The 13,662-nt window shown below is 44.9% G+C and overlaps 1 protein-coding gene across 2 annotated transcripts in view; it reads right to left on the bottom strand.

The window, feature by feature from the left end:
• The window catches only part of LOC105937679 (retinoic acid receptor beta), a 158,496-nt gene that overhangs the window by 19,780 nt on the left and 125,054 nt on the right, over positions 1 to 13,662 (bottom strand). For both annotated transcript variants that reach the window (XM_012879127.3, XM_036145597.1), the window contains one exon: positions 11,851 to 12,027. In XM_012879127.3, the coding sequence (XP_012734581.1) occupies positions 11,851 to 12,027 (177 nt within the window). The remainder of the gene's footprint in view (positions 1 to 11,850; positions 12,028 to 13,662) is intronic.

Genomic DNA, 13,662 nt, shown 5'->3' with positions numbered 1-13,662 from the left:
AAGTAGACATGTCAGCCTATATGTGGTATTATACACCACTGTAAACTGTTTTGTTAAAATCCCTCCTTGTTGTTTCAATGTTGTGAACAGGTTCCATGTTCAGTTTTGTCATTACAGTGTTAATATTTAAACATGTCTGGTCAAGAAAGACTGTCTTTATTATATTTTGTTATTTAAAAAAGTATTTAGTGAACTCAAAGACTTTATTTTTTTTATATAAAGCAAGTATTTTATGACACTAAAGTCAAGAAATACTATTTTATTTTTATAAAAAATATCTATGTTTAATAAAGTCAGACATATTTTTATAAAAAATATGTATTTGTTTAGTGCAGTCAAGAAAGACTTATTTCTTCACAAATACAAGCGTTTATGCTTAATGAAGTCAAAGAATGTTTTATTGTTTAAAAACAAGTATTTTTTTAAGTCTGAACTTTATCTGTCAGGAGATGTATTGTTGATGTTACCATTAAAATGCACATTCAATAAAGTATTGGCAAAGCTCGTAATTTTTATATTGTGGTGGCAGAGGGCTGTTGTCAGCAGCTGCTAAAAGTAACTAATACAGTAACTTGTAATCTTAGTTACTTTCAAAATCAAGCAATCAGTAAACTAACTTGGTTACTTTTTCAAGGTGTAGTCAGAAATCCAATTAAAATTACTTTTTCAAAGTAACTATGCCATCATTGAACGAGGCTCCCCCAAATTCTACCCCTGTGCAATTCTTTAGTACAGGGAACCTTTTCATAGGCCAGTTAATATAAAAGCAGCTAATATTGATCTCCACATAGCAGCAGGAATTCTTTCCAAATACTGATAATCATTTTCTTCATATGATTCCACGTTTATTCAAGGTGTCATTCCACCTCTACACAGAATATATTAACTGATTTGTTTGTGTGGATTACTTGTTTTATTCCTTACATCTGGTATGAATTTAGGGTCAATAGACACATTTGAAATTCTATTCATTCAGGAAAAAGGTTCACAGGTTCAATAATAATTTTACCCATTTTACACATGCACACATTTACCAGGGATGGCAATAAATGATTACTGCATGAAATATGTACGTATATACACTCATGAAATATTTTTACCATTACCAAGAAAAGGACTTAAAGTAGAGTTCACATAAAAAAATGATGAAAAAATTGCATAATATGGTTGCTGAATCTCAGACCACAAGCTTTTTACTGAAACATTTAATTTAACTCTGATTCCTGCCACGCCCACCTGCTCTGCTGCAATCAGCCTCATGCCATGCACCTGTCATATGGTATGTTTAAACACTCCCCTTCCTGTAGATCTTTTCAAGGTTATCAAAAGCTCCTGCTCAATTATGTCCAGGGTTTTTCTGATCTTCCTTTGTACGACCTTGTTTCTGTCTCCTGGAGTCCCCCCCACCCCACCCCACCCCCGTTTGACTTCTACCGGACTTCTGATTTCTGGACAGAGACTTTGTTTCTGTGCCCTGACCCACAAGACTTGTCTAACATCTGGATTTGTTTGTTAGCGTCAGTCTCAACTGTATGACCCTTGGCTGTCCCTCAGATTCTGGACTGCTCTTTGCTTAATTGTCAACACACTGTTGCTGTGAGTTAAACCCACTGTTTCCACTGCCAAGCTGCTACCTGTTTGTTCCTGCAAAGGTTCCCTGACTTTCACCAGCTCTTTTTATTTGAATAAAGCTTTTATTTTTTTTTTTATTTTTTTTTATTTTTTTTTATTTATTTTTTTTTTCCAGTGTCCTGTCTAGCACTATGGCAATAGGAATTGATATCTCAATGCCAGATGGAGCTCGACAGATTTTGCTTTTACAAGTGGAGCAAACAGCTTTCGCCATAGTGCTCCACTTGATTTATGCTTTTAAATAGCTTTATTATGATTCCTGCAAGGAGAATTTCAAATTATATGGACATGACAATGGGAGAGTAAAGGAAGAACAAAAAGTGAAAGAAAAGAAAAAGAGTAGAGGTGAAAGAAAGAGGAGATAAAAGGAAGAGAATGATAAAATGTCCTCTGTCTGCTCCATCACCTGGAAAGAGACACAAAAAGAACAGCACAACCAATAGACATAAAGCAACAGATACACTCGAATAACACCTAGATGCCATTGCTAAATCATATATATTATTATGTAAGCTGACATGTGTAATGTGATATTTGAAAAAAGAAAGTGACACAACATAAATAAATAAATAAATAAATTATAAGATTACTGTATATAAGTGAACACTTAATACCTGGGACCCAGCACCAGTGGGAGATGTGAAAGTGCACTAGTTTAGGTGAAGATTATCCAGAAATAGCTTGATAGTGATTGTGGAGAACCAAAGAGCCACCTTCCCCGAGCACAGAGGCAGGCGTCAGGGGACCCGTAGCCCCGGACTCCCAAAGGGGTCCCTGAAGCAGGTCGCCCAGGAGGGGCCGACACAGGATATCTGCAACCCCCCCCCCCAAGGAAGGAGCAGAGACGACCCCGAGGAAATCCCCCAGCCACCGCAATGCCGACGCCCTCAAGAGCCGCGGAGACGAGCCCGTGGGCTCCGCCGGCAGCCAGCCCCGCTGAAGTGGTCCCGGCCATGGGCCCTGAGGGCCAGAGGCCCCAGGGGCGCCCCGCCCCCGCGACGAGGGCCCCGGCCGCCCCCCGGGGGGCCAGGCCCCGCGAAGAGGCCGCCAGGAGCGGGCCGGCGCACGCCCGGGAACCCGCCCCAAACCCGAAGCCAACTAATGCGCCAGGGGGCCAAGGCGCCCGCCAACGAAGTGGAGGAGGGCAGGACGTGGGGGGATGGGCTCCGCACCTATCGGAGACTTGAGATGTTCTTGGGAGAGGGAGCGGACCACACCCATACCTGGAAAAAAAAAAAAAAAAAAAAAAAAAAAAAAAAAAAAAAAAACTCATTCACCCCATCCCTCCCTTGTGCCCCACTCGCCACACACACAAAAAAAAAAAAAAAAAAAAAAAAAAAAAAAAAAAAAAAAGACGCTGTACACACATTCCCACATAACACTCACATCCAACACTGACCAAAGGGGGGAGGGTCACCCCAAATCGACTATACGACTGCTTGTGCCCGACCCCCGGCCCCGGCCCCCGACCAGACGCCCCCCGGACCGGGCCCCCCCAAGAGGGCGGGCCAACACGACCCGCACGAGCCACCCGGCCAGAGCCCCCCCCTCCCCCTAAATACCTAATAAACCCACTCCCTCCCCCCACCTTGCCCTTGCCATCCCTGCCCCCCGTCCCCTGGGGGGAGCGGAGGCATCAGCCCCAGACCTGGCAAGCCGCTGACTGCACACCGCAGCCCCCCGCCAAGACCCCGGACACAGTGGCCCGCACCTCCTCCAGGCCCCAGACTCCTTGCCTCCATCGGAGAACGGGGGTGTGCAGAAGACCCCGACCCTCCCTACGCCTGCTCAAATGTTGTGTTGTTGCATGTTGTTCTCAAGTGCGTTTAAAAACTGGGAGCGCCGAAGGGGATGCACGGCACAGCCCACCCCCCTTTCGGAAGGAAGCTGTTGCCAGCGCACCCCCTCCGTGTGACTGCCCAGAACCCTCAATGTCTAAGTGGGAGAGGAGGTGAAGGGAGCCGTCCGAGGTGAGGCCCACACAACATAAGCCCCCTCCCAGACGTCTTCCCCCCACCCCCCCCCCTACCATGGCCTATATGAGTGTGTGATGTGAAAAATGTTTGAAGTGAAAGTGTCTAAGATGCAAAATAAAATTGGGGAGAGGGGCGTCACCAGAAAGTGGCAACCTCCAGTAACGCCCCCTCCCTCATGACCTACATGTGTGGCGGCGTGATGGAGCAGGCAGAGGGAGGAGTCCGGGGATGGGGAGCAAATGACTGGGAAGCCAACCCAGGGAGCCAGCTCCCCTACTGACTCCAATAGGCACCCCCGCTCCCCGAAAGCCCCACCTAGAGAAGGGGGCCTCGCCAGCGGCACCACCGTAGCCCGGGGGCCAGGGAGAGGCCGCAGGGCCCGCCAGCCAACCACCCACCAGGACCAACACCTAAGCCCCCCCCAGCCCACCCACCAAGCCTACTTAAACTAAATAAATAAAATTAATAAATAAATAAATAATAATAATAATAATAATAATAATAATAATAATAATAATAATAATAATAATAAGAGGGGGGGACCCTGGCCAGCCGGCCCGCACGAGCCACCCCAACCCCACCCCCCAGGTGAAACCCGCACCGGAAGACGACACGGACCAGGACCGGGACAGGGGGCCGGACACAAGCCCACCAGAACGTCAACCCCCCCCAACCCCCCCCCCCCACCCGTGGATTTAATCCCTCCCCAACATTAACGTTCAAACAACTCACCATACATTCGACAGTAGACATCCAGGCTGGGTAGATCCCTACTCCCCCTCCTTTCCCCCTCCCCCCACTGGCAGAGTGCCTTTCCAATAAAGGAGAAGAGCATCTGCCCAGAGGTGTTAATGACCATGCCCCCCTACCAGCTCAACGGGCCCCGAGGCCCCCCAGCGCACCAGAGGCCCCGTGCAGGGGCGGACACCCGGGCGCGCGCCGGCCCACACCAAAAGCGGCACACCCCCCGGAACCGGAACCCCCGAGGCCCCGCCGGGGCCCGCGCCCGAGGGCGGCGCGCCCCAGGGACCCCAGACCCCCAGACCCACCCCGGCCCCACCCAGCGGCAGCACAGCTACCAGGTCAGTAACCCACGTCCGTCAACACGCAGCTCCCAAAGAGCGCCGCAAGCGGCCGCTGTAGGCCACCCGTAGGCCTCCCAAACTCCTCCCAGATGGGGGCAACAGACCCCGGAGCCGGATCCACCAGGCGCCCTACTCCAAGTGCCCCCAGGGCCCCAGGAACCCCTCCATCCAGCCACTGCGCCCTGCAGGAAGCAACCCACCGCCCCCTATTCCACTAAGTGATGGTGTTGATCAGAGGAGCCCAAAAAGACCAATCAGATGTGGAAGCAGATGCTGTCTCTAGATTAATATGATCCAACAAAAGGTCTCTATACTGATTGATACTGAGATTTTGTTTACTTTTCCAATTCATGAGGATAGTTTTCTTTGCGATGCATAAAGCAGTAAAAACCATGTAAACTATTTCTTTTTTCAGAGGACTTTCCTCAAAATTACCGAGCAGGCAAACTGATGGGGATGGTGTAATCTTACAGCTCAAGCACCTTGATAAGTCCTTACATATCTGTGTCCAGAACCTCTGGACTGGTGTGCATAACCATAACGCATGAAAATAATTATCAGGATGATTGCCTATGCAGTGTGGGCAGATATTAGATTGTGCCAGACCCATCTTGAATAATCTTTGTCCTGTGTAATGTACTCTGTGAAGGATTTTGTATTGTATTAGTTGTAAGTTGGTGTTTCTAGTCAATTTGAAAGTTCTTAGACATGTCTGAGCCCAGAAATTTTGTTCAAAGGTGCCAGATAAATCTTTTTCCCACTTCATTATAGGAAGAGATATCGAATCATCTATTTTAGTCAGTGTCCTGTATGATTTAGACAGTAGTTTGGGGGGGGTTAAATCTAAGAACTCTATTATATTAGTTGGGACTTGTAAACCACCATTAATATGCTTATATTTATTTTTAATTATAGATTTAAGTTGTTCATATTCCAAGAATTTATTTTTACTAATGCCATATTGCATATTTAGTTTAGCAAAATTGATGAACTCGGTTCCGTCAAGTAGATGTTCCAGATATTTAATACCTTTATTCTTCCAGTATGTAAAATTTATCATTTTATTATTTTGTAGGATATCAGGGTTATTCCAGATTGGTGTACGACTGCATGGGATAAGGGATGACTTTGTCATTTTGAGGAACTCCCACCATGCTGTCAGAGTAGAACTAATGTTGATATATTTGAAGCATGTATGCCGTTTTATATTTGAGCTTATAAACGGCAGATCTGAAATCATGATATTATTGCACATTTCCTGTTCTATATCTAACCAAGGCTCATCTAAAAGACTATTTTTTATCCATTTAGAGATGTATTGTAGCCTATTTGCTAAGTAATAGTTATGGAAGTTAGGCAGATCTAATCCTCCCCTGTCTTTAGTCTTCTGTATTGTCTTTAAGCTAATACGTGGGGGTTTATCTTTCCAAAGAAATCTAGAAATGGCAGAGTCTAGAGATTTAAACCAGTCAGATGATGGTTTATTGGGGACCATTGAAAATAAATAATTAATTCTAGGTAGGACCATCATTTTTATTGAAGCTACCCTACCCATAAGTGTGATTGGAAGCGATTTCCATCTTTCAAGGTCCTCTTCTATCCTGTTTAAAAGTGGGGCATGGTTAAGCTTTTAAAATGCATTCAGTGTCTGGTTGGAATTTTGGGTCCACAGTTTTGGGTCACAATTTCTTTAGGATTAGAGCATAATGCAATTAATGTTGGGATCCAAAACAATAGAAAATGACCCTCATTATTTCTATAAACTGAGTCTTATTAAAGCCATCACTTTGTAGTTTATCCTTCCTTCCTCGCTCTCTGTGCAGGGAATGTTAAATAATGCTCCCAACCCCCCGGCTGTCACCCAACTCTGGAAAACCACTACAACAGAGAATGCGTAACAGACACAAGAGAGGAAGAGAAACAGCCATTTGCCTTTTTCCATCTCATTATTGCAGCTGTGTTACTATGGCATGTCGCTTCGCCGAACAACTGGCACATGATAAACAATCACCCAGTAGTCTGCAAACATTTCCACATCTGTGATCCATAAAGAACGCACTATCATTAACACACAGAGAGCCAGCGACTGGTCATCATTTATAGAATAAGAAAAAAACCTGCTTGCATGTATGTAAACACACAAAACCCAACTGTCATCAAGATGAAATCGGATTAGAAAGGGAAAACGCTCACTACAGACATGTATTCACAGACATGGTCAAGTAATCAGATGTTTCTGACTCCCAGCTCTCTCAGCTGAGACAATCGGCCAATCAGGGCAGTTTAATAGGAACTGAGCCGGATGATAAACCATGTTTCCTCTGGAGATCTTAGTAATTAACTCGGCAGACCATTTGAAGAAATGAAAAGATTGTTACACACTGAGTGAAAACATGGACCCTAATCAGTTTAGCTAAGTTAAGTTATATAGAGCTAATTCCTAAAAAAAAGGTCACCTCAGGGCCCCCACAAAAATATAATATTGCCAGAGAAATAAATACATTGCCAGAGAATAATATAATATTCTCTGGCAATGTATTTCAATCCAATTAATCCTATACACCCAATTCATTCCAATGTATTCCCCTGTGAGGTATTACATTTCAAATGTACAATTGTTGATAACGCTTTTAGGTGAGTATACATAGTTTTCACATTAAAAAGGGATTTTTGCATTGACATTTGAGGAATATTTCAACTTTTACAGAATGGTTGCATCATTACAAGCCATTCAGAAGTGTTGGGATTTTTGTCAAAGTAATTCAGATAAAATCAGAGGCAGATTTTAGAAGAACATTATGTAGACAGCCAAAAAATGTGACTTCCTGACAATAATGCAAACTGTCTTGAATCGTTTTTACAATTTATTAATTTAAAAAGCGAGTAATGAGATGTCACTATCTAACCTGCGTTTGTTGACTCTCTTTGTCATGGTTTAGTTTTGATGTAGCTCGTTTTCCTGTTAGTTTTCAGTTCCTCCTCCTCCTCTCACTTTACTGACCTTCCACTCCCTCTGCAATCAGTCACAACTGTTGGACATTAATTAGTCAGAACTCACTCCACCTGCCAGCCTCCCTACATAAGCCTCCCTCAGTCTTCTCTTCCTTGCCGGTTCGTCATCAGAGTCCATGTCTGTCAACCTGATTTGCCCCTGCTTGCTGTTGGAACCCTGCCACCTCTGTGTCTCAAGTTAAGTCTCTGCCTGCTGCTGGAATTTCCTGTCTCATCTCTGAGTTTCTAGTTAGGCCTTTGACTAATCTGCCACGTCTCTGCTGCAAGCCACTGCTAGCTGTTGGATTTACCTGCCTCACCTGTGCTTCAGCTGCTAGATTTACCTGCCACCCCTCTGCTTCAAGCAAGGCCTGTTTAACTGTGCATCTTCCTGTCACTTCTGAGCTTCAACAGGTTTTTGCTAGCTGCTGGATTATTCTGCCACCTCTAAGCCTCTAGCCTCTGCTAGCTGCTGAATTATTCTGCCTCCTCTGAGCTTCAAGTAAGGCTGTAATGATCGGAGGCAGAGGACCCAGAATTCAGCCAGACCAGCAGAGGTTTCTTTAAAAAGAAGCTCTTTGATAACAAAATCAAAAAACAAGGGAAAAAGCCAAAAAGACCGTCAAACCAAAAGACGGCACAAAAGTAAACAGACTAACGGGGCAGGCAAGGCAGGAACAGACAGAAGAGGACGGCTCAGGTTTCTGGAGACAAGGGGATCAAAAATCCAAAAGCAAACCATAACAGAAACTTGCAGGAGGAGACTCATCCATACTGTACAAGACGACCTGGCACTGATGTCTGGTCTCAACAGTTTATATGGAGGTGGAAGCAGGTGAAACCGGTGAGACGTGATTGCAGCAGGGGTGGAGTTAGGCAGGTGTGCAGAGTAAGTAATTAGACCAGACATCAGTGCTGAGGCTCAAAACAAGAACAGATCAAAAAACCAAACCTAAACTAAGAAGCCAGTGTTGTAGTACTTGAGTCCGAGACTCGAACTCGAGTCCGAGTCATTAGCTAAATTTAGAGACTCGTGACTTGACTTGGACTTGCGCACTGATGACTCGAACTTGGACTCGGACTCCTACATTCAGATCATTCTGACTCGGAAATTGAGAAAAAGACTCAATTTTTTTTTATATCATTAGGCTATAATTTTAATATGTCATTAGAATATTATTTGGTGTATGATTTTAATATCTAAATGTCGTACCGCGCACGTGACGTCACCATCTCATGAGCAACGCCCCTTACCGCTAAGTAGGGCAAACAGTGTGAGAGCGCATGTAGCAGCCAGCCATTACACATGCAACAGATACAACGATATGACCGACTTTTCAGCTGTAAAACTTTCACAAGAGGATGTCCAGGCGCCCATTTTACTGGTGGAACTGTGGAACAACATACCAACGTTCAGCTCAAACGATGGCTTGAGTGTCAAGGGCTTAGAAAGACTGGAAAACGGGCCGAGTTGATAGAAAGGTAAGTCGTTGTTTTTCTCCTGCTCGGCGTTCATGGCATCATCGGCCATTTTTTTTTTTCTGTTTGTAGTCACCGTCCAGGAATCGGTATAAATTTTCCGGCCCGCCGAACAATTTAGTAATGGGGAACGCTGCCGAACGCGTTTGTGGGAATCGCCCGGTGGACGGGCGAGGTAAATGTGTGACAGCATCTGCGGTGGCGGGCGGCCGGCGGTGCGCGAACCTCGCCCGCCGGCCGGCACCGCAGCGGTGTGCGAACCCCGCCGGCCGGCACCGCGGCGGTGGCCAATAGGACAGAGTGCGCTTGGCTGCGAGGGCCGATCGACGCCGCTTGCGGCTTTAACATCCTTCATATGCGGCCTATCAGCGTACCTCGAGTCGCTGTTGCACGTTCCATAACAACAATGTTTAAAAACCATGGTTAGGAGACGTCTTAGACTTGGAAAAAGCAGTCGTTTTACCGAGTAAAACCAAGGGTAACTACAGCGAAAGAGTTATTAGTGCAATGGAATGTTACTGCTTCATGTCATACATCACACGTCACGGCATGTCCCTACAACGAACTTGGATCAATAGTGACTCGACTCGGACTTGACTCGGACTCGACTCTGATTTTTTTTTAATGACTTGGACTTGACTCGGACTTGAACACTGGTGACTCGAACCTGGACTCGGACTCGAGGCATAGTGACTTGACTACAACACTGTAAGAAGCTAATGAAGACATAACAGAATAAACTAAAACAGTAAACAAGAATCTAAACAAGACATACCAAAACAAAACCTGAGGCAAGAGAGAGGCCTAGCTGATAAAATAACCAAACTAAAACTTAACCAAAACAGAACATTACAAAGGCCTCTGCTAACTGTTGGATTTACCTGCCTCACCTGTGCTTCAGCTGCTGGATTTACCTGCCACCCCTCTGCTTCAAGTAAGGCCTGTTTAACTGTGGATTCTCCTGTCACCTCTGAGCTTCAACAGGCCTCTGCTAGCTGCTGGATTATTCTGCCACCTCTGAGCTCCTAGTTTGCTCGCTGCCTTGTCGCCTGGATCTCCTGCTGCCTCTGTTCTACAGCAGCCCTGCTCTCCCTAGAACTCTCTCCGGTTCATCAGCTCCTGCTTCACATATACACCCCTGTTCCACTCCAGTCCAGCCTCTCTGGTTTCCTTCATCCACTGCTCATCCTTTATTCAAAAAACTCTGAGAAATAAAGCTCCGTGTGTGGTGTGAATTCTGGGTTCATCCTAAAACAAATCTAGGACACTCTTAGGCTACAGTACATTCATAATGCAGGTCTTGATGCTCAATTTTTTTTTTTTTGCTAAGATCAGATTTTTGTACATGATACGAATGAAATGCGACCACCATCAGTTTTCTGTCTGAATGGTTCGAGACTCAAAAGCGACCCACATGTGCAGACAGAAGGAGATATCACACAGCAGCACAGTTTTTACAGAGGTAATGGCAGATGTAACGGTTACTAGACGTGTTCAATAAAGCTTAACAGTGGATACCGCCATCTCAGTGTTATCACGAAGTTGTTGAGCAACAGGAGCTGATAATTTTAAGACCGCATCATAGCAAGAAGTAGAAGGGTAAGAAGAAAACAGCACAGCTACTAACAATGGTTTTTGTGGCTCTGTGACTGCTGCTGCTTTAGAGAAATGGTAAATGGCTTGTATAGCACTTTATTAAGTCTAATGACCTCAAAGTGCTTCACACCAGTCATTCACTCACACATTCACATTCACACCCTGACGGTGGTGAGCTGTGTTAGCAGCCACAGCTGCCCTGGGGCAGACTGACAGAGGCAAGGCTGCCATACAACGGCTCCATCGGACCCCCTGCCTCCACCAGCAGGCAATAATGGTGTCTAGGGCAGGGCAGCGGCCCATTACAGGATGACCTGCCTAACTTTTTTTTTTTTTTTTAAATCTATCTAACTCTTGCGCTCCCATGAAGTCTGAAGTCTGTGTGGATGTGTAGTGAGAGCCAGGGCATTGACGAAAAAGACGGATGGAATGAGACATGACGTCCAGATGTTTCATACATATTGATACATCCAGCAGAACCAGCATCAGTGTAAACGGCCATCTGCCACAACTGTTTGGGGGTTTGAGAAAACACACAGAAGGAACACAAAATGGCTTGTACTGATCCAGGAGTACTTTCTATATGAGAGAAAAGTAAACAGTAAATGGCAGTAGTAGCTCAATTAGTGGCTTCATCTAGGAAAGAAAGATCAGCAGATAAGCTCTGAGCCAATTTTGAAGTCTAGAGGATGAAAAAGACAGCCACAGTAAAAGCTCAGCCAATGATGAGGTTAAACTCCTCCCACATCACCTTATCATCATTTCCTCCTGGGTGATTGACCACCTGACTGTTAGGGAATGCATCAACCATTTGGGCTGAAAGATCAAGTCTCTACACACAGTGACGCCAAGCACCCAATCAATTATTAGCTGAATCTGATCTGCCCTGCTACGTTTACAGCATGGTGAGCAAATCTTCATCAGTGAAAAGGACCAAAATATTTCAGGTCACAGTATAATTCTAACATGATAACAGTTTAAATGTATATAAAGAAACATAATAAGCATGTTTTATTTGGTCGTTTTTTTATTTTTACAGAAAAATCTATTATAAACAAGTGTCTTCTCAGAGAAAAAGGAGCAACACGCACCAGTATGTCCAGACAGGCAGCTTTCAGAAGTGTGATCTGATCAGCAATGGTCAGCCCTGTAAAGCCAGGCACTCGTTTGGCAAACTCCACGATCTTGATAATGCACTTGGTGGCCAGCTCGCTGAACTTGTCCCACAGGCCCAGGTCCAGCCTCACACGGTGGTCTGCACTCGAGTTCTGCAACATACAAACACAAGGAGTCATGAGAAAGAGCTGCTTTGCCTCTGTGTAGACTGTTGCTAATGATCTTCACACTGCGCCCTCTTCGCTGTGCTCGGTGTGTCACAATAATATACAGTGGATAGGTTCCATACGACCTGAGCTCCCAGAAACACTGAGCTAGGTGGCTGGGCCCTGCAGTAATGAGGATAACAGTGTCAGTGGGTTGCGGTGGAAATGATCGGGTGCAGAGACTTCACTGTGACAGGTACTGCTGAGCAGGATGAAGCCAGGGGTGTCATTAGAACAGCTATATAGTGCAGAATCTAGACAAACTCAGAAGCTGAACCAGAGAGGGTGGAGCTGACGGCGCAACAGCGATGATGTGCAGAAAATGAAAAAAGGGGACTCTAAATGTTCTAGGACATTCCAGTGAGACAAATGGGGGATGACAGAGGAAAAGAAGGTAAGCTTATAAAGGATTATAGGGGGCAGAGGGGAAAGGAAAGAATATTCTCTGGCTGGCAGAAATCTAAGATTCTTCTGGGTGTGAGCAAAGCTCTTAGTGACCAACCTCTATCAAGACCTCATTGTTCTGTCGACCCAAATGAGCACATTGCTCAGTTTGCAGATGCAACAGCACACCAAAGTAAATGTGATGTTAAGAGCTGAGCAGCATTCATGCACATCTTTGCATTTCTGAACCAAAACTCTGCTACGCTTTAATATTGCAATGCATTTTAAACACACTTTCCATCACTTTATTTTATTTAGGAAATGTTTTGTTTTAAAAAAAATATTACAGAGGGCAATTTTATCATTCTTCCCAGGTCATCAATAGAATATATAACTCAGTTGTGATGAATTAAATGTTATCTGGCTATGTTCCATTACAAACGACTTTATGCAGTATGAATCAAAGGAGACCTGGGATGGCTTGGTTATTGCAACCACAAGCTGCAGAAAATACGGGTAAAGTTGCTTCTTCTGCGTTTACTCCCGTTGGCTGCTATGCCAGCCTTGAGTAGGAGACCCATCCAATACGACAGCGATACAGGATGCACTCCAGCACGTAATGAGGGGTCTACGTAAATAATGTCTATGGCTTACACCATACATGTGCTACAAGCTAGAAGCCTGGCCAGACAGACTGACTTACTACATGAACAAAGCATATCAGTCTGGAAAGCAGTAGATAGAGCCTGATTTCAAAGGTGGGACCAGGGTGGGACTAATCAGATGACAACGGATGTGATGCAAATTCCAAGCAACACGCTCTGTTGTAGTTGTTGAGGTTTTAAAGCTCCAGCTCATTCATCTGCAGTGATACAATGTAAACTTCCGCCTCCCGTGCTGTGATTGGTCTGGTAAGTTTTGACCGGGGATTCTAACTGTGTCCAGAATGACAAGCTTTGTATTGAATGCATGTGTCACAAGTTGGTCTGGCTGGCCCTACTAACAAGATGTGTTTTTTCTGCTTTCCATGTCTTTACATTTTATTTCCATTTATTTCATCCAGGGCTGGTCCAAGACAATTGTCCTCCTTGGTGATTATCTCCATAGAAGCAGCAATTTTTAAAAATAAAGGACGATTTTTACAACTGAGTGATTGAGATATTCATGTGGAAGGATAGGCACATAGACTTCATATGC

The sequence above is a fragment of the Fundulus heteroclitus genome, chromosome 13 (assembly GCF_011125445.2).
Source record: "Fundulus heteroclitus isolate FHET01 chromosome 13, MU-UCD_Fhet_4.1, whole genome shotgun sequence".
In the NCBI taxonomy this organism is placed as follows: Eukaryota; Metazoa; Chordata; class Actinopteri; order Cyprinodontiformes; family Fundulidae; genus Fundulus; species Fundulus heteroclitus.
The sequence above is the reverse complement of the archived record's forward strand: the minus strand, read 5'-3'. Positions and strand labels throughout refer to the sequence as shown.